Consider the following 18,987-nt stretch of genomic DNA (forward strand, 5'->3'; position numbering starts at 1 on the left):
TCTGATCTCTTTCTAATGGTGCATTATTATCTTAATGATAGAGTAATTCACCATATTAATTATTCCAAGATACCCAGGGCTTTTTTTCCTTTAAGAAGAAGGAAATGCACACTTCTTTTCTCCACAATCTCCTCTAGGGAAGATTAGAGTTGCTATTGTAGGTCATGTGAAACTGCATTTTGGTCCAGCCGGTGCCCCTACATCCCTGCCAGGGCCTCTGGCTGGAGGAAGAGGAGGCAACAGGCATCAGCAGCAGCCAAAAAATTTTGGGCCATGTCCAGGCAAAAATCCGTTCCCCAAAGAGCCCCCCAGGTGCTGGGCTGGTCGCCAGCGTGGACGAAAAGACCTTACCCAAGTGTAAGCGTTGACTGCTTAATGGTAAGTATTCCCATTTATTGTATTTGTTAAGCAAGATTAATTACATTTATTTCCAGTCGTGCCCTCTAAGCCTACTGACCCAGACTGTACAGGTAACGTATGATGTCCTTTAGATGGTTTTAGGTACCGACCTTTTAAAATACATTTATCTCTTTTCGAAGAGACACACACACACGTTTGAAACTTCTAGATTTAGGTGAAAGGAAAGAAAACTCAAAGATTTATTTTATAGAAGAATCAAAATGCCAAAACATTTACCCAAGTGTTGGAGGGTGGCAGGCTGGGCTGGCTCCTGGCAGGAGCTCCTGTGCCCGTCGGCACCAGCCTAGAAAGTGGGGATGCTTTCCGTGGCTGCCTATCTATATATGTATGTGCTCTTCTGTAATTATGAGCTGTTCAGCTGCCTTCCCGTATTATCAGTGTTTAAAAACCCCGCTAAGAAGTCTTTAAAAAAATTTGGTTTTATGACAGTGAGACCAGAATAAAGTTCCTTTCCCTCTTTTTCTGCGCTTAAGCTAGCACGTGAGCTGGCTTATCCATGGTAGACAGCCTAGGTCATAGTGGCAACGTTGCTGATTATTGTGTTATTTGCTTTCCATCTTCTTCTGAATTGCTTTTATTTTAGAAAGCAAGAAGGTGATTATGAAGAAAACCTCAGAAAACTGGTTATATCCTCATCCTTCTGAGGGAGCATGTAAAACTGGACTGACTGGTGCAACAGGCCCATGGGTCAGTGCTGCAGCAGGTGCCCATGTCCTCGTTTGCTTTCTGTCTTGCCCAGTGTTTGTCAGCATAGGAAAAGTGCAGAAAACTCATTTCCATATATAATTTATAAAAATTATTTTGCTCTCTGCCTTTAGTCTTTAGAGGAACTGCTCAAAGAAGGGAGACTGGGCTTTTCAGGCAAACATCTGCCATTATAAATTGAAGCAAACTTTGTGAAGTATCTAAAACTAGAGGTCCATTGCTCTTTGAGGAAAAAAACCACAAAGCACATGAAAGACGTATAACAGTTTGCCTGGTTCGGAGAGCTTAGCGCACTTTCATTCCGAGGTGTTTGGAGCTGTCTTTGCTGTGCAGGAATAATTGTACGTCAAGCTAAATGAAGAAGTGATGGAGCTATAAATTACGGCTGTTCGAGTATGGTCGTTGGGAGACGTTGGGTAAGGTAAGTGATGTGCACAGTAGGCTGTCAGAGAGCAAATAGAAAAACAGCAGGAAAAAAAACCCCTCAAATGACATTAGCTCCAAGCAAAACATGCTTCATCAGCTCTGCAACTTTCATTACCCATTGGTAATGATCTCTCTCCTGTCATAGGGAGAGAAAGGACAGATTAAAAAAAAAAAATCCCCTGAACATGTTACAGATTTCAGCCTCTCAGTGCGATCCATAATTTAGACAGAATCCAGATCATGGAAACCCATTGTATAGGTAATATTCACACACTGGCTCCGTATTATCTCTCCTCACAGTGCACAGCATCGCAGAGCAGGTAACTTCAACCAGTTGTGACAGTTTCAGCATCTTCCCAGTCAAAAAAGCCTGTATTTCTTTTCATATGCCACAATATTTGACATAAATAGATATTCTAAACGCCCAGACTTAGTAACAGCGTACATCTTTGAGAACAGGATACTTTCCGAATGTTTACTCGTGTTTACGACGAGGTGCTGCTGGGTTTGCCTGGCTGGGTCTTTGATGCTGGCTTATACGGTGTGCGCTGTGCGTTGAGGGCTGTCTGTGGGAACGGCTCAGGATGCCAAGAAGCGACTTCGTGACTGTTTGTTCTGCAAAATCAGACCTGAGCGTGATGGGAAAGCGTCTACCTCCGTCTCTCCGCCAGATGTGAAATTGTCCTTTTGGACAGATGTTTTAAAACGAATGAACTCTTGCACAAAACCCAGAGATATTCCCCCATGATGCAATTACTCTTTGGGTTAAATCCGATAAGCGATAGGAGATCCTCTTTGATTTTGATGCCTCAAAAGGAACATTGATCATCCAGCCTGATCTTTTGTTTATCACAGGCCATTAAGCCCCAGCCTCTATATTAAGCCCACAGATGTTGGGCCAAAGCATTACAGTCTTTGAGAAACTCAAGGTGCCACAAAAGTGCAAGGCTTCTGTAGCAGCAGGGAACTGCCGGAATAAGATAGATGCTCCTGGCTTTCCCAGCTTGCTCAGTTACCATTTTCTCCATGCAGTCAGAGATTTCACCCATTTTCATAGCTCTGATATGTTTTCTTTTTTTTCTTGTGTGTGTGGCTGCTTTCTAGACTGTAAAACTGGCTTGCTAAGCCTTTTTATTCTCTATTTCCTTGGCCTCGGGGACGTCTGTGCTTGTGCAGACTCGCGGAGGATAAGAAACGAGCTGCATGGAGCAGCAGGTTACAGTGGGGCAGTGCTTGCTCCTGCCCACAAGCTCACCACAAAAAATACTCTAGAGAAAGACAGGGTTAAGTTCAATGAAGTCAAAATTGAAAGAAGAACTTGTGGTGAAAGTGAAGGAGATGTGAGGATAAGTAAGAGAGCAGAGGAACTGATAGAAAGTCAAGGCAGATTCTTTTGGAAAGGGGAAGGTTTATAGATGTAATATTTGGGATGGATTTTCTTGTTGTTTCACTTTATATTGCAAAATACAAAACACATGTCAAAATGCAAATGTTTTGTCCTGCTTCACCACCGGCCTGACATCACTCTGCTTTCTTCCATCTCCGTTGTGTCTCCCCGGTCCAACACACCCGAATATCGGAGGACTTTTCATCTTGTCTTAACATGGTTCCAGCTTCCAGAGCACCGTCGATCCCATGGGACGGAGCAGTGGGCTTCCTCGAGCCTTGAACTCAGCTTGCTGAAAGAGAGAGCGTGTCAGCGGGATCCTTGGGGCGGGTCCTGGAATTAAGTTTCTCTTGGGTGTTTTGGGTTGGGATTATTTTGGGGTTGCTTCTGTTTTTCGTGCAAGTCAGAACAAGGTGGTTCCACGTCCAAGCGCTGCAAGCTCAATCCAGCCTTTGGAATGAAACCTTTTTTCTGCTCCGTGCCTGCTGCCAGATCCGGGACTGGGACGTGGCTGGCAATTCTCCTGATTTACTGGGCAGGATGGAAAACAGCTTGCACCTCTGCAGCTTCCTGGGCTTGGCATCGAGCGCAGCAAAAACAAGGATTTGGCCAGGAAACCGAGCGCTTGTGGTTGCTCTTCCCTTCTGCTCTGGGCCACCGGTGCTGAACGCAGTGCCCAGGCCCAAGACAACAACCGCTGAGCAACCTCGCACAATTAGGAAGCCCAAACCAAGGGCAAAGGTACTCATACGGTAATAGAAGTATGTAGAAAATCATCTTTAGCTATTTCTATTTCTGTGGAGCAGTTTTGCTTTGGCATGGCCATGGGAGCAGCCGCTGGCTGGAGATGCCCACAAGGCAGGGCATCGCTGGCAGCCGTGGGGCTGAGCTCTGGCCGGAGCAGGGGCTGCAAATAGGGCTCTGTAGGGTGAGGTACCTCCTGGCCTATTCGAGCCCCATGTATTAAGCTACGCTGGACCAGAGACAGAATTGCGAGAGGCAGCTGTGGCCAAGTCTGAGCATCGCTGCCCCTCTGCACATTAAACTATGAATTTTATAGATCCTTGAATTTGGCACCCTGTTTCTAAATTACTCATCTGCACAGGCTCATGGTCCTTCTTATTCCCAGCATTTGCATCTACATTGATTTTCCCAGAGAAGCTCGCTTCTTGCCCAGAACTCTGCCTTAGCATACATTTTCTCAAGCTTCTTCATCAGTCTTGAAAAATAAGCACTATTTTGTGTGTGTGGGGGGGGGGGGGGGGGTTTCCTTCTTTTTCCTGCAAGAAACTGCCTTTTTTCCTTAGCAGTAAGAAGAAAACAACGGGTTGCTCCACAGCCATTGACTTTAAGTTATTGCCAGCCTCGGAGAGCCTCCCGTAGCCCAGCAGACCTGGGCCGGCTGCGCCGCCGTTTTGCCCACCAGATGTGTCCAGAGGGGAAATGTGAGATTTCCCGCAGCTTCCTGATCCCTCCCGGGAGCACGAGGAGCTGAGCCGACAACTGCCCTTTGGGCAGTTTTGAACCAAATCCGGTGCCACGTGCTCACGTCTAGCGGAGCAGAACAAACCCAGGGCGTCCTCCCTCCTCGCTGCCCCTTGCTCTGATGGGACCTGGAGGTACAGCGTGTCCCAGGTTTGGGCCATCCTCGTCTCCCATCGCTGTTTCCTCTACCCGCAGGTAAAGCTTCGGTTTAATACGTTTGTATCGTTGACCTACATTTTACTCTGTAATTTCAGTCCAATTTGGTGGCAGAATGGAGAAAGCCATGAGCCCCGTGCTCAAAATGGAGTTTGTCGTCGGTTTTCGATGAAGCCTCCAGCATCAAACAGCATCTGCAAATCGCTGCTTCTGCCACCAGCAGCGATACGGCCTGTGACAACTTCTTCATGTTCAGGAATGCCAGATCTCCCCGACTTAGAGATACCTCCGTCAGCTCGTAGGGATGACGGTATTGAAAAACAGCTTCTCCTATTCCCTGGTGGAAAATGCAGGTTTGCAATGCCAATGCTTCTTGGACAGACTGTTAATCTCGAGTTTCCAGAGTTGGGTTTTGGTTGGATGGTTGCTCAGCCGCTGCGAGGAAGCCTCCTGCCCAGGACATGCGCTGGCCTTGCTTCAGCACAGGACGGAGACGAAACCGGAGCCTGCGAGCACGTGGAGGACATCGGGCCAGCCCGCGGACCCGGACCGAGCTGGGGCACCTTCCCCCAAAGCGCCGGCTGGGCTGGAAGGTGCCTGCAGCAGGGCAGGAGCAGGGTGGTTTGAAAGCCACCTTTGTGCTTATGCAGCTGCCGGGTGGACCTGGCCGGTGGTCACCGAACGCGGACGTACTCGTAGCACCGCCGTAGCGGGACCTCGAGCTCCGTCAGCCTGTCGCCGTAAGGGATGTCGCCGAACCCCGTGTCCACCCAGCTCTGCACCACCGGCACCTTTCGGCTCCTCCATCTGTACCAGCAGATCTGAGAACCAGGGTTGAACCAAACGTGCCGTCGCTGTTGTTAAGGACGTTTTTGCTTCTGTATCCCCAAAACGAGCTGGCCAACGTTTTGCTCTTTGTTTTGGAGACCTCCTGTTCCCTGGCGCTGCCCTCTGTCTCACTCCTTGTCTGTTTGTTGCTGTTTGATTCTCTTCCCACAGAGGACTGATTTATTAATGGGAAGACTGCAAGCAATAGCAAATCCCTCCACTTATTTAGCTTAGCTTGACTTCTTACTCTCCTTTGTTAGTTAAATTAAATGCAATCTAAGTCTACAGGAACCATACTTCTAATTTTGAGAGCTGTAATTATTAGTAGCTATATTTACTGTCTGAACTTGTAACCAGATTTTAAATTAGTGCATTATCAGTGCAGGGAATAAAAGAGGCTGATTTCAGTAATGCAGTTTAACCCACACTGTATGGAGCCTCTTTTCCCTTTTCCTGCCAAGATAGTATTTACTTTCCGATTTTTCACAAGCTTTTCACTCGCCTTGCAGACGAGCCGGCAAAACAGCTCAACCCACCGGACCGCGTGGTCCTGAGACAACGGGAGCAGGGGTTCAGGGCGAAACACCAAACTTGACCGTTTTGCCAGCAGCATTCAAGAACACAGATTTTCATTTTTTCTACCAATTTTAGATTGGAAGCACTTCCTCAGTGGTCTTGGTTGTTTATGCCCTTAGAGAGTCTTTCCACCAGTATATGAAAAATGTGTAGCTAGCAATATTCCTGGCTTATTACTTCAGCTATGGACTTGTTTATTTTGATTCCATTGGCTGAAAACGCAATAAATATTTGGACAAGTTTAGTCACAATGTGCTGGCGCTTTTGCCACACGCTTGAAAACCTGTGAATTATCCTTTAAAAAATGTATTTCAGCGTTGTGGCAATACTGAAAAACCTAAATAAATTTCTTCGTGTGTCTAGAGAGCATTATAAAACCTGCGTGAATCCACTTGGATGCATAAAAGGAATTCGGGTCTCTGCCGCACCTCCGTGCTGGCCTTGATAAAATTTGCAGAAAATAGCTGCTGGAGGAGGGATCCTTTGGAAGTTGGGGCTGGCGCCTTGGGAAACTGGCTTGCGTGTATTTATATCTATATATATATATGTGTGTGTGTGTGTGTGTGTGTGTGCATATATACACACCCCTGTAAAAGCATGCCAGTTAATTCTTGATTCAGTATTGCCCTTGGGTGAGCGTTATAAAACGAGCTGAGCTGCGCATCTTTGCAGAGCGATCAGAGCCGGATAAAAATCCATCTGTAAACGCGAGTTTCCCTTCATTTCCATCGCTATACATCTCCGAACGACAGCAAATTCATCCCGACGCTGGAGACTTGCCAGAAGTTTCTCATCGCGCTGTCTGTGGGCTGCTCGCGCTCTGGCTCTTTCTTTTTTTTTTTTTTTCCTCCCTGCTTTGAGGTTTTCTGATGCCTACAGCGCGAGCTCAACTCCGAGGTCTGCAGCTCCGCTGTCGCCCGCTCTGCTGGAGGAGCCAGCCCGGGCTGCGGCGCGGCGAGGAGCACGGCGCGAGCGGCTGCTCTCCCTCTCGCTTCCCCGCGGGGCACGCGGAAACTTCACGATGCGGCTGGTAACCCATTTCATTTTCTACACGGATACCGGCGCGTTTCTCTCGTGCGGCTGTGCGAGCTCCCGGACAGACCGGTTGCCCGGGAATAACTGCAGGGAGAGCTGCCGGCGGGCGGGGGTGCCTGCCGGGGCGCGGATGCTGTGCGCTTTACGTGCCGGCCGGGGATGTGCGGGCAGATTTCCTAAAGGAAGCTTAAATCAAGCGGCACTTTTTTTTTTTCACCCACCCTTTAGACAAGGAGGCTTGCACAACTGCAGATTAGCAAATGCAATTGCTAACGTGCACAAAGCTGCAGCAAGTTTATTAGGGAAACTGAGCTTTCAGACTGTATTACGGTGCGGGCTCGGGAATGAGGGGGTCATCTTCACGCGGTAACGATTTAAAACAGCGTTTGAGAAAACGCCTGAGGATCCGGAGGGCTGAATCTGTTGCGGGATTGCTGTGGATTCAACTGCCCTTTTATTTTTTGCTCTGCAATTATCGGGGGGGAAAAGCGCTGGCGGGGCGATGCTGCGGGGCGTGCAGCAGGCGTTCGGCTCCTCCGTTTCTTCCCTCTTAAAATCACTTCCCCCAAGGGCAGCTTCTTCAGCGTGGGGTACGTTTACACCTGGTGTAAAACTGCACGGTATTTCCATGTAGTTCAGAAATAACCCATGAGGCTTTTTCATTTTCCTCTGCTTGCAAGCAGAACGCGTAAATGTTGTATGCACCATTAAAAAGCTGTCAATCAGAAAGCAATACATTGAAATGAATGTATATAAACACCAGAGGGTAATATATACAACTCGGTGCTATTAACTGAAGAGAGAGAGCAGGCTAACGTATTTCTGAGACAACAAATTGGAGTTAAAGCTAATTGTAAATGGTAGCTCGGGCATTTCATTTTAGGGCTTTGACACAGCAGGTGAGAATATATATACGCTACACAGGCAACATCTAGCTGCCTTTAAATCAGCAGGAGAGGAGGAGGAGGCTTAACACATTGGTATTGATATATCTGACACGACATAAAAGATATGGGTCTTAACTCTAGTGTCGGTGGTTGGAGAAAAAGCAAATATTGAATTATAATTTCTGCAAAGCTAAAATTAATCTGAGCTTTTATGTTTTCCAGGACAACTTGTCAGACAATGTAAACTAATTTGCTAAATTGCACAGGAAAAAAGATGCATTAGCAGTATCTAATTTAGCTTGAGCTGAATATATTTTGATTCCTTTTATTGCCTGATTCAAGTTTTGCCGGCCGTGTGATAGGCTAGATAAGCTGTATAGGTAGTCTTATAAATGAATATGTATACGTAAAGAGTTTATTTTAACAGTAAGATGCTGGAATTCACTTAATGCTCACAAATCAGTACTGTAGAGCCACAAACATTGTGTCAAATATTTTTTGACCTGCTTGCACTGTCCATTACAAAGTACAGATACCATATCTGACCTGCGCTTGTTTTAAACTCTGGCCTCTTAAAACTCCCTTTTTACGTTATTTAAGGGTCCTGCAAGTTCTTACTCTAAGAGTTTGTGGACTAACATAATCTGAATAAAACCAATGAGCCTACTGATATGGCCAGTGGTTACCGGTTAGTTCTTATATTTTGTATTTAAAAGTTTGTATAGATCTGAAATACAGAAATGAGATGAATTTCAAGGACAATTTCTATACTTGCAGTTTCCTTGGATGTCAAGGAAAACACAGTAATACTTTGGTATACTCTCTGAAGGTGAACTCAGAAAATATCGATAACTATTAAACAGACTTGTAAGTGTGGGTAAACTTCATTGTGAAGACGATGTTTAACACTTTGTACATCTGAGAAGGCAGTAATTCACATGGGTATGAGTAATCTAGTCTTCGGGTGTTCTCACGGGACGTTGTGCCGTACCACGGGCCAGCAGCGGTGTCTGCAGACCACACGTGGCTCAAGCTCCGCGTTGAACTTGCCCTCGATCCCCGCAGTGTTGTCAGAATTGCTCTCGTTGATGTCGGTGGCTGTAGGGTCTGGTGGAAAGGCTTTCGTGTTCGCGGTGGTACCGAAAACCAGTCAACAGGCTTCGTTGTCATCAAGCAGCAATGCTTGTCCCGACGTACCAGACCGTCCAACGTTGCCTGAGAACTCCTCAGACCTCACTGTCCACCTGGACGCAGGTTAATACATCGCAACCTGAGTTTAAATACGCTCCTATACAACAGGTTTGATGTGTGTAGATACGGTATACGGAAACACCCACAGCAATGCTAAATGTAATGTTAAAATGCCTCAGAAAAGAACGGTTTCGCCTAGGCGTTCTTTAGGAGTTTGGGCATGAGCTACGTGAATCCTTATTGAATTCAGCAGAATCCAGATGTGGGGACATTTTCATTTAGAAAGGTCAAGTCCTTTGAAGAGTATATAACGCACTTTTGAGAAAAAGAGGTATTTGGGGAAATAGCTACTAGGTAAGAGTGCTGATCATATCTCCTCTTAGATACCTCTGTAAGAAAGCAGGAGTCAATTAAACTTAGACAATACTTCATTTAAAGGTATGCCAAAATAAGTGAAGATAGACATCGCTTAAAGTAGTTCTCAGAAAGACCGTGAATAGTGATAAAATTGTGTTGGTAAAAATGTTGGCTGATATGACATGGTTTTGTGTAGAGCCTGAACCAGGGCTTTGAACCAGGACAGGAGACCTAGACCGAGCTGCTGGGCGACAGCGGAGAAAGCAGCTTTCCGCCCCTATGGCCGGGGCCTTTCCAGACCACTTGTATTAGATGTGTAGAAACATCCGGGAAGCAGCAGGCTCCGAAGAGAGTAGGGCTGGTTTTGGAGATGGTGTTTAATCCTGAGCACTGACCGCAACGATGCACCTCGGCTGCAGCCAGCCACGTTGGCTTGGGGGAACCCGCTTGCGGGAAGGTAAAGAGTAAAATATATATAACTTGGCTAAATAGGAAAGGGTAGGGAACATACACCACTCACCAATCTGAAGACCATGGATCAAGCAAAGAGGAGGAATCATTTACTGAGGAGCAAAGAGATGTAGTGAGTAAGATGATAAAGGCATAGCTGGGCTGAATACAGGGGGATCTTTCCTGCTGTATGGTCTTTTTTATAGTACACAAAATAATCTCCGCAGGGAGCCAAATGAAACTTTACAACTTAAACACCGAAACAGTGCAATGAGAAGCTGTGTGCCCAAAGGGGTACGGCACATAACAGATCAGACAACTGAACTCATTTTTTAAATCTCTATTAAAATCACTGTTATTTTAAATCATCTATTCTGTGGCAAAAGAAATTCGTACTAAAATCTCAAAGTTATTTTCAGAATTCAATTAAGTGTTTAAGTAGCACTATTAAATTATAAGTGTTTAAAACGCCTATAAAATGAAGGTGTTTAACAGCGCTATTAAACGCAAAGCCTAGCTGAGGTGCATTTCAGCATCAGCAACGCCGTCCAACCTCCCTGGCGAGAAATTAGACTGGAAAAACAGAAGAACAGGGTAAAGTTGTCCAGTAATTCCTACAGAGAATATTGCATCTGATAATCTGGGGAAGCTGCACGTGGGGATTGGTGTAATCAAGCCACTCTGCCCAATCTAAGCCAACACGTCTCTGAGCAGCTAAGCCAGCACCTCCCTGTCCCTGCCTGGCCGCTCGGGCGAAGCCAGGGAGCTGCGGAGGGGAAGGGCTTGGAGCTGCCGGCGGGGCAGAAGCAGCTGCTGGTGAACACGGAGGTTGAAACTGTGTCATCCGTGCAGTCCTGCTGCGGCTCCCTTTTACTCCCTTTTACTGGATTTTGTGGTCTACATCCAATGACTGATCTAAAACTGAATTGCCTCTGCAGACCCTGCAGCTAGCGAATTTTTTGATTAGATGTTAGCAGAATACAACTGACCTGTCCTCGGTTGCTTTACTGCTTCCAAGCTTTAATGAGTGTGTTTGATTGCATTTTTATATTAGGGAATGGGCTATATGTTGTAATATCGTTCACATGATGTGTTTGTCTCTCTAAAATTGAAGAACACGATAAAATATCTTGTTAGAGGACAGATGTTTGCTAAGCTCTATATTTGAAAGCAAGCAGTTTCCTCTTATTGCAAACAAACAAACAAAAAAGTCTTTTGTTCTTAAATGCCCCAGTAATGTCATAGCAAAGACATGGAAGTTGGGAACGCTAGTGTGGGCCACGGTCTCCTCCGGCCGAGCCCCCCTCGGGCACCGCTGCAGTGAAGCGTTGCAGGTGGGTGAGGTGGGGCGAAGACATGAACCCCAATCTCTAGTATTGCCAGATCTTTAAATATGGGCACGGCTGGGGCAGGAGGGACTCGGGGGTGAAACACAGCTGCACCCACCTCCGAGGAGCCACTGTCATGCCGCTGCCACCACCGTCCTTTCTGCAAAAGGACCTCGATGGTAGAAAGCCTCATGGTGTCCTAAGTGCCCTTGTTACATGATCCAGTGCTATTTTGCTATGAGTCACGACGATCTTGGGACATAGGTATATATGTAACATATATCCTAAGTGTGAGCAATTTTTTCTCATCTTGTATCTAGCTTTGTAATCTGCTGCTTGCTATCTCGCACCCGAAGAGCCCGGAAGCTTGCCTAGTTTTTCCAGCTGTATCAGCTGGTGCAATAAAAGAGATAAGCTCTAGCCACAAATTTGTCTTCTTCCATAGCAGAGAAAAGATTGGGAAGCTTACACAGGTGATTTTGTTCCCTTTGTAGTTTCAGGTTAAAATATTTTTATTTCCTGTACTGAAAATGTGTTGGGTAGCATTGGTGCGTTGTGAACTAGCTGCAGCAGTTACCTGCCACCAGTTTGGCTGCAGATGAGCTAACGCTTTCTGCAAGCCGCTTCACAGCAACGTCTGAGTAAGACGTGATAACGTATAGCGTTATAAAGCTTGCTATTAATTTGTAATAATCTTGGATACCCTTTGGATGGATGCTCCCCGTAAAATATTAGTTGCCCTTCAAAACTCCAGCTTTTCTGCTGGATAAATTCTGCTGTGGGATATGTAGATCCAAGGGCTGGCAAGCAGCTTTTATTTGCTAGAAACCAAGTGGCAAGGCCTGCGTGTATCCCAGGTTCAGTGATCTCCGTGATTACAACTGGTCAGGACAGGGACAGGACAGAAGCTCTTGTTTATAGGAGAGGAAAGTTGTTTGTAGTGTGATGGGGGTGTTTTGAGCAGCCCCCAAGAAAAAGTGAATGAATTTGTAAGAAAACATAAGGGTTTTTTTGTTGTTTGTTTGTTTTTTTAACAGTGAAACCCTCATAGACTGGTTTGTAAGCCATTCTCTACTAGTTTGGTTAGGAGAGAAATATCTTTATATGATGCTCAATCTTAGACCACATCCAAAAATGCGATTTGAAGTGCTTCTCATCCCTCCGGGAAGGACCAGAAGCGAGGAAGATGCTCTTGGCGCGGTTCCCCCCACTCCCCCAAGCTCTGCCAGACGCTCACCCGTATTAGCAGATCCTAACTCTGTTATGTTAATTTGGTGCATCTTGCTTAGTCTTGATAAGCATAAAACAGATTAGGGCATGTTAACATCCACCGCAGTCCCGCCTCGGAGCGCGTTTTGGCAGACAGCCTCACATCCATTTCTGCAGCGCCGAAGGTAGCTGAGCTTGATCTTTCTTTTGCCATCCTGGGCGTAATCCCAGGAACGTTAGGCTTGGAAATCTTGCAGCAGAAATGCCTTGTGATTACGCTAGCTGCCTGCCAGCGCTTGCCTCGCCGGGACGCGGGGAGGATAACGCCACACCTCAACAAGCGGCCAAATGAGCCGAATTCACGGCAGCTCGGGAACAGGTCATTCGCACGTGCAGAAGCAAACCCAGCAGCTTGTGTGCCTGCTTTCAGACCCTGGCCATCCTCTTCCTCTTGGTGGGCTAGGGCCGAATGCACAAGCCGCTGCTGTGTTGGTGCCTGGGGCTTGGGTCGCCCGGCGAGGTCCACAGCTGGGCAACCCCTGGCACGAGCAGCACAGCTGGAGCGAAGCAGGGGCCAGCTCTGCCAAAAGTCCATCTGAGCAGAACAGCAGCCGCTCATCTTTAATCCGAAAAATCAATGGCTCTTTGGAAAACACGAGAAACCAACTTTTGAGGACAAGCTCAAGGGGATGGAAGTAAACAGGGCGGCCGAGGCTGTACAGCAGCGAGGGACAACCAAGGCGATGATCTCCATGGACGTGGTGGTGGGAGCGACTGCTTTCCTGAAGCATCGCCCGCAACGCGGAGCTACCGAGCTCTTCCTGACGCGCTTTCTCTGGGCTGGGCTGTTTATAATGGGTTGCCAAAGAGCGTTGCAAGGTACCTTTAAACAGCTACTGCAGAAAGCTTTCTTGGTATGTTTTGATGTAATTTATTTCAGCAAAGGCACGTGCCTGTCTTCAGTGTGTCCTTGGCAATGGGACACGCTCTGCAAGGAGCTGAGGGCCGAGGCGTTGGGTTGTAAAGGGTTGAGGTGTTGGCCTGGGGAGCCTGTACAGGCTGCTTTTAAGGGAAAACCTGGGCTCTTGGGCTGTCAGCTGCAACATGTGTCTTCAGGGACTGGCCCCTGGCTTGAGCCGCTGCATTTTGCTCTTCCAGGTGCGGGTTGGTACCTGCTGCCAAGAGAAACGGGCCACAGTGAATACACCTCCGTCGCTAATATTAGGACTTCTTATTTTCACCACCTTCTCCAGGAAGGAGCTAGGGCTGCAGGGATCACTGCAAGTCAGTGCTACTATCCTTGGGAGAAAATTGCATCACTTAAGCTAACTACCAGACAGCGTTCCTCCTCGGAAAACTCACCTGCCTGAGCTCTCTAGGAAAGCTGAGCACAAAACGTTGAAACCAGCCTGATTCCTGAGGCTTTCTGAGCAACGGGGTGTCATTAGCCTGCTTCCTAAAGCACAGCTTAGAGTAGCTGAATAACGGCTGTTTAGGAATGACTTTTCCTCTAGAAATCTAGTCCTCACGTGTTCAGTGTTTTACCAAGAAGCTTTGTACAGCAGGACTCTAGATGGTAAAAGCAGCAGTCCAACCCTGTTTCTAAGTACTTCTGGATTATTTTAAAGCCAGATGCCTTTTTTTAATTAGTTTCTTTCTTTCCTGTGCTGCTTGCTGTTGGAACATCTTATATTAATAAAATAAAACTCCTCTGAATCAGTGTAAGTTAACAAGTTTCCAAATGTTGCGCTAACAAAAGCGAGCTCAGCGCTTACTTCTCAAGCCAGTGGGTTGTCTCCAAACCTCTGGTGTGAATCCCCAAAGCAGGCTCTGGAGTAGCTTCATGCCACCAGAAAGAATCTTTTCTTATATATTGAAAGAGCAAGCTCTGAAGAGGAAAACTGGCTCAAATCTGACTTTGCAGATATAAGAGATTTCTGCCCCAGATTTGCTTGCGGGGTTCAGGTAGATGTTGTTGATGCATCAGTATTAAAAAGAGCTTGGTAGATGTTTTCCCACACTTGGACTCCATATTCTTAGCTCTTGCATTTTTAATGAAAATGTATTTCTGGCCTTCTCTGTTTGCAGAGAATAGTTTGCAAATGTGAAGTCCAAAGGCTCAAAAAACCCAAAGGCAAATGAAGCACCCATATTTATTGCTGTTTAAAGTAATTCTTTTTTAACTCAGTTTCACGACATTTGGGGTTGTGACTTATGGATTTTGAATGAGAAGATACTGCTTATGAAATCTGTTGCAAATTGCTAAGAAACTCTATCAGATTTCATAAGTTAATCATAAATGTTACAGCCTGACATTTTAAAACTGCTTTCTTAAAAAAGAAAAGAATTTTTTTATGGAATTATATTTTATATGTACCATTTCGAGATATTTCTTCCCATCTCACAAGTTCCTTGGAAATTATTTAAGGAACAAAGAAAAAGAAAGTAAAAATGAAAGCTTTGATGTCAGTTTTTCCTCTATTTTTATCTTTCTCTTCACTTTTTCTCTCTTTCCCATTCCAAGGCTTTTATGTAGTCACTGAGGAAAGCGTTCCTTGTCCTTTGAAAAAAATGTAATAGACGGCTGGGCTTATTTCTAACTATTGCTATACCATATAACCATGTGGATTTACCAGAAACTATGAGCATTATAGTGGCGATGCGCTGTCCTGAGGAGGAAAAAGCCGCCCCGGTGACACCCTGCTATTAAAGCTTTGCTCGTTTTACCCCCAAATGCCCATGTGTAAGCCCCGATGCTCGAGAGGGGATTCCTCCACACGCGAGGTATAGCCCTGCTGCCGCCAATGTGTCCCTATACCAGTTATTTATACCTGTTTTGTGTGTGTGTGTATGTAAATATATATATATATATATATATATAAATATATATGCACTTGTCAGACCAAGCTGAACAGTGTTTTTCTAATCTAATGTTGGGTTAGCGTCTTCCAAAAAAAATCAGTGTAAGCCACCTGCTCTCAGAAATACACAGATGCTTCCGACAAAGAGGTTTCCTATGAGCAGTTTAGAAACAGATCTGCTGGAGTAGTCAAAACCTGAGGATTTTACATGTTTGTAGCTGAGTAAATGACCGGTTCTCTAAGCAAGCTTTTGTTTCGGGCACACTCTCTGCAGCTTGTGCTGCTTCTGCAGCAATGCATAGTGACAGGAGAAAGCTATTCTGGAGAGCCTGTATTTGCCCTCTGTGGCAAACAGGCTTGACTATGGCAGACGTTTGCTAGATTTTAGGCATATATATAATTTTTTAAGAATTTTTTTTTTTCTTTGAGCAAAAGCGGATTTGCTCTGCTCGGGAGGCGCGCGGTATCGTCGCTGTCTCGTCCGCGCAGGGCTGCTTTATTCCTCCGCTGCCTGGGAATCACGTTTGCTCAGCTGGATTTTATGAGCCCGCGTGCGAGAGCCACAAAATTATGTGAAATGGCACCATCTTTTCACCACAGGAGAGGGAGTAAAAAACCACCCCAAAACCCAAATGTGCAACAGAAATGCAGATGCTTGGTCTCTCTGTTCCCATTTAAAATAATGCTGAATTTTCTGTTAACAGGAACAGACTAAGGCAAATGCTGAGACCTTTTAAAATTCCCTTCTGTATGTTTAATATGACCCTAAAAAAGATACCAATGTCAGAAAAAAAGTTAAGCATATCTTTTCTTGTCTTAATTTTTGTAATAAATCTAAAATCTTGCCATAAATCAAACAACAGCTGAGTTATCTTCTTGTTTTCTAAGAGCCATATATCAACTCTGGGCCAGTCTGGCATGTCCTACGTGTTTGCAAACCACGAAGAAGCGGTGGAAGGTGTTCGACAGGGCTCGGCTAGTCTTGCAAAGGCAAAAGTCAGTCTTACGGCTTTTACAGATTGAGTGGGATTTTGCCTTTGAAGGCCTCTAGGTGCTTTTCAAATGTAAACCATACATGTAGTTAAAAATAATCACCTTCGGGGTCACCTTGTCCAGACTTTGATACGTTCTTGTGTCTTCTTTGGCATGATAGACGGGAAAACTTGACTGGTGAAAAACCTCGTGTGTCGGCGAGCTTTTGGAGCTAGGCTCAGTTTAAATATGCTTTCCTGCTTCTCGGATTTTGCTTAGGACCACGCCACTAGTGCTTACCCACTTTTTTAAAAGGTTTTGTTGAGTGAAAGTTGTATTTTTTTCTGCTTGGGAGAGATCAACGTGACTTCATTCCAGAAATTTTCTCTGTTGGTTTTTGTTCCCTTGCCTTGACTGAGAACCGCCGGTGAGGGCAAATGCTGTCTTCGAAACTCTGCTTCAACTACGCAGTTGCCTTGGTTGCCTTTTGGGCACTGCTGTAACTCTTTTTTTAATGTTTTATCTTAAGTCAACAACAAAGGATCCTTGAGGCTGTAGCTTTCTATTCTGCTAGGAACCCAGACAGCGGAGCTTTCATTTTTCTGTAAGTTGGTGTTTTGCTAGTGCCTGAAATTGTAAGGCAGCATTTAATAGCCTGCCTTTTCTTTTTCTCTCCCCCAAATATCCCAAGCTACTTGCCCACATCTTTCCTACTTTCTATAGGGAACAAAAGAGCCCACAAATAAAACCGGCTGCCACTAATGTGTTTTTTTTCCGTAGAGCAGAAATGCTGGTGTGGGTGTTACCGGTCCGAAAGCGGGCAGCTCTGTGATCCGTATGAAATCATGATGGAAAATGTCCACTCGCTAGGGAACAGGTGCAAATTTTGGCAGGAAACAGTGGATTTTAGGCTCAGGAGAGGGCCAAAGGACACAAGTATGTGTAAGCACAGCTCGGACCCCGTCCTCGTTGTGTGGTTCAGCAGCTATTACAGTTGTGCCGACCTCCTCATCTCTCCAGTCTCACAAAAATGGGATCCGCTTATATATGAAAATAAAAACCCAACCTGGGAAAAATGGAACTGAGATGTTCAACCCGAAGCGGTTGTCACAGGCACAATGACTGGCCTTAAATTATCCCTTTAAAAAAGTGCAGCCGTCCCCTTACTCTCTGCTATTTGGGACTGATTCTCTGCGGAGGTTTTAGTTAGCTCACGGTATCACAGCAAGCATGTGGACATTGAGGAAAAGCAACTAATTTTAAAGTGATTGTGGCTTTGGGCAAACAGCTTTTCATGAAATCTTCAATCCTGAAAGCAAGGTAACGTTGTCTTTTTCTTAGTGAGAGGAGCAGCAGCAAATTAATGGCATTGAAGCAGAGGATTTAATGGCTGTTCTACAAATTAAATGCTACTCTCTCCTTAGGATTATGGTGTGAAGTTACATTCCTGAGCGAAGCGTTGTAATTAAAAGCAAAGCGGAGGCCTGGGGATGATAGATGTGACCCGCAGCGCCAGCACGCTGAGAAGCCGCTGCAATTTCTCCCTGGCAGAAGGGAGATGGTGGATTCATCATTAGGACGGTGAACGTATTCAGATGGGGGGTGGGGGAAGCAATTACCTACAGACCTGTCGCTGAGACGCCTTTGACTGTTCTTACACAAACTTTAGTATGAAATACAGATTTTATTATCCTTTGAGAAACTTCGTGTTTGTTCACAAGCAAAGCAGTGAGCTCGGTGGTAGATACGCCCCATCGCACTGGGAAGGTCTTCTTTGCATGAAGATGAAGTGGCCTAAGACACTGAGTACCAGTGGAGCATGTCCTAAACCTAAAAATAAAAGCGTTAAGTAGTTCAACGTCTTACATCCATAACTGAGAATGACTTATCCAGTGATCTCTGGCAGAGTAAATTGTATTGTGCCACAGGAGCTTGAACTGGTGGACAAGATTAATGGTCATATAATGGGAAGAGAAGTCTGAAAACACTTTCTTCCTACAGAAATTAAGAGGCATTAATTTAGATATAAAAGGCATAAATATTTGAAGACATTGGCTTGCTAGGAGCGATAACATGTATAATAACAGCACTTTTCAAGTTTATTACTGTTTTCAGTATCGCAGATGGCTGCAAATTGTCGGGCTCTCTTCTATTGTGTCTTTCCCCTCTGCCAAATTAACAAAAGAATGTTAAATCTTGGCTAGCCTTAATATAGTGCATATGTTAACGAGGGAAATTGCTTCACTATGCTGCTTAATTGATGGAAGCAAGAGGAGATGTGGGGAAATGTGTGTGTTTTAGTTGGTAGTGGGTATTATTTTGGGATTCAGACTTATGCTCGGTACGTAGCGAGGCTCTTTGGAAGACGAATGCATTTGCATTTCACTTTTGCCAGCACATTTCTGTTGTGAGTGGTTGCGTGTTTCGGTTGCTACTGGGTGTATTTCAGGACAGAAACTTATGCTATATATAAGCTGAAGCTCTCTAGAAGGTGAATGACTTCATATTTGGCAGTAAGTTTCTGTTTTGAGTGACTTCATCCCGACTGGCCGTGCAGACACACATTCCCTATCAATGTGCTGCTTCGACGGTAAGGAAGAGCCTGCCCTGATCCCAGCCTGGTTCCTGCCGGCTGCAGCAGCGGAGCACGAGCCAGCGCAGGGGATGAAGCAGAGCTACGACGTGCAGGAGACTGGAGATTTTTGGAAGCGTGT

General features: G+C 45.6%; 1 protein-coding gene across 1 annotated transcript in view; it reads left to right on the forward strand.

The window, feature by feature from the left end:
• Nucleotides 1-6,938: 6,938 nt before the first annotated feature.
• The window catches only part of SCHIP1 (schwannomin interacting protein 1), a 179,252-nt gene continuing 167,203 nt past the window's right edge, over nucleotides 6,939-18,987 (forward strand). Inside the window, exon 1 of the mRNA XM_064516555.1 lies at nucleotides 6,939-7,013. Coding sequence (XP_064372625.1) covers nucleotides 7,005-7,013 — 9 coding nt within the window. The 5' untranslated portion in view covers nucleotides 6,939-7,004. The remainder of the gene's footprint in view (nucleotides 7,014-18,987) is intronic.

The sequence above is a fragment of the Dromaius novaehollandiae genome, chromosome 9 (assembly GCF_036370855.1).
Source record: "Dromaius novaehollandiae isolate bDroNov1 chromosome 9, bDroNov1.hap1, whole genome shotgun sequence".
Taxonomy (NCBI): domain Eukaryota; kingdom Metazoa; phylum Chordata; class Aves; order Casuariiformes; family Dromaiidae; genus Dromaius; species Dromaius novaehollandiae.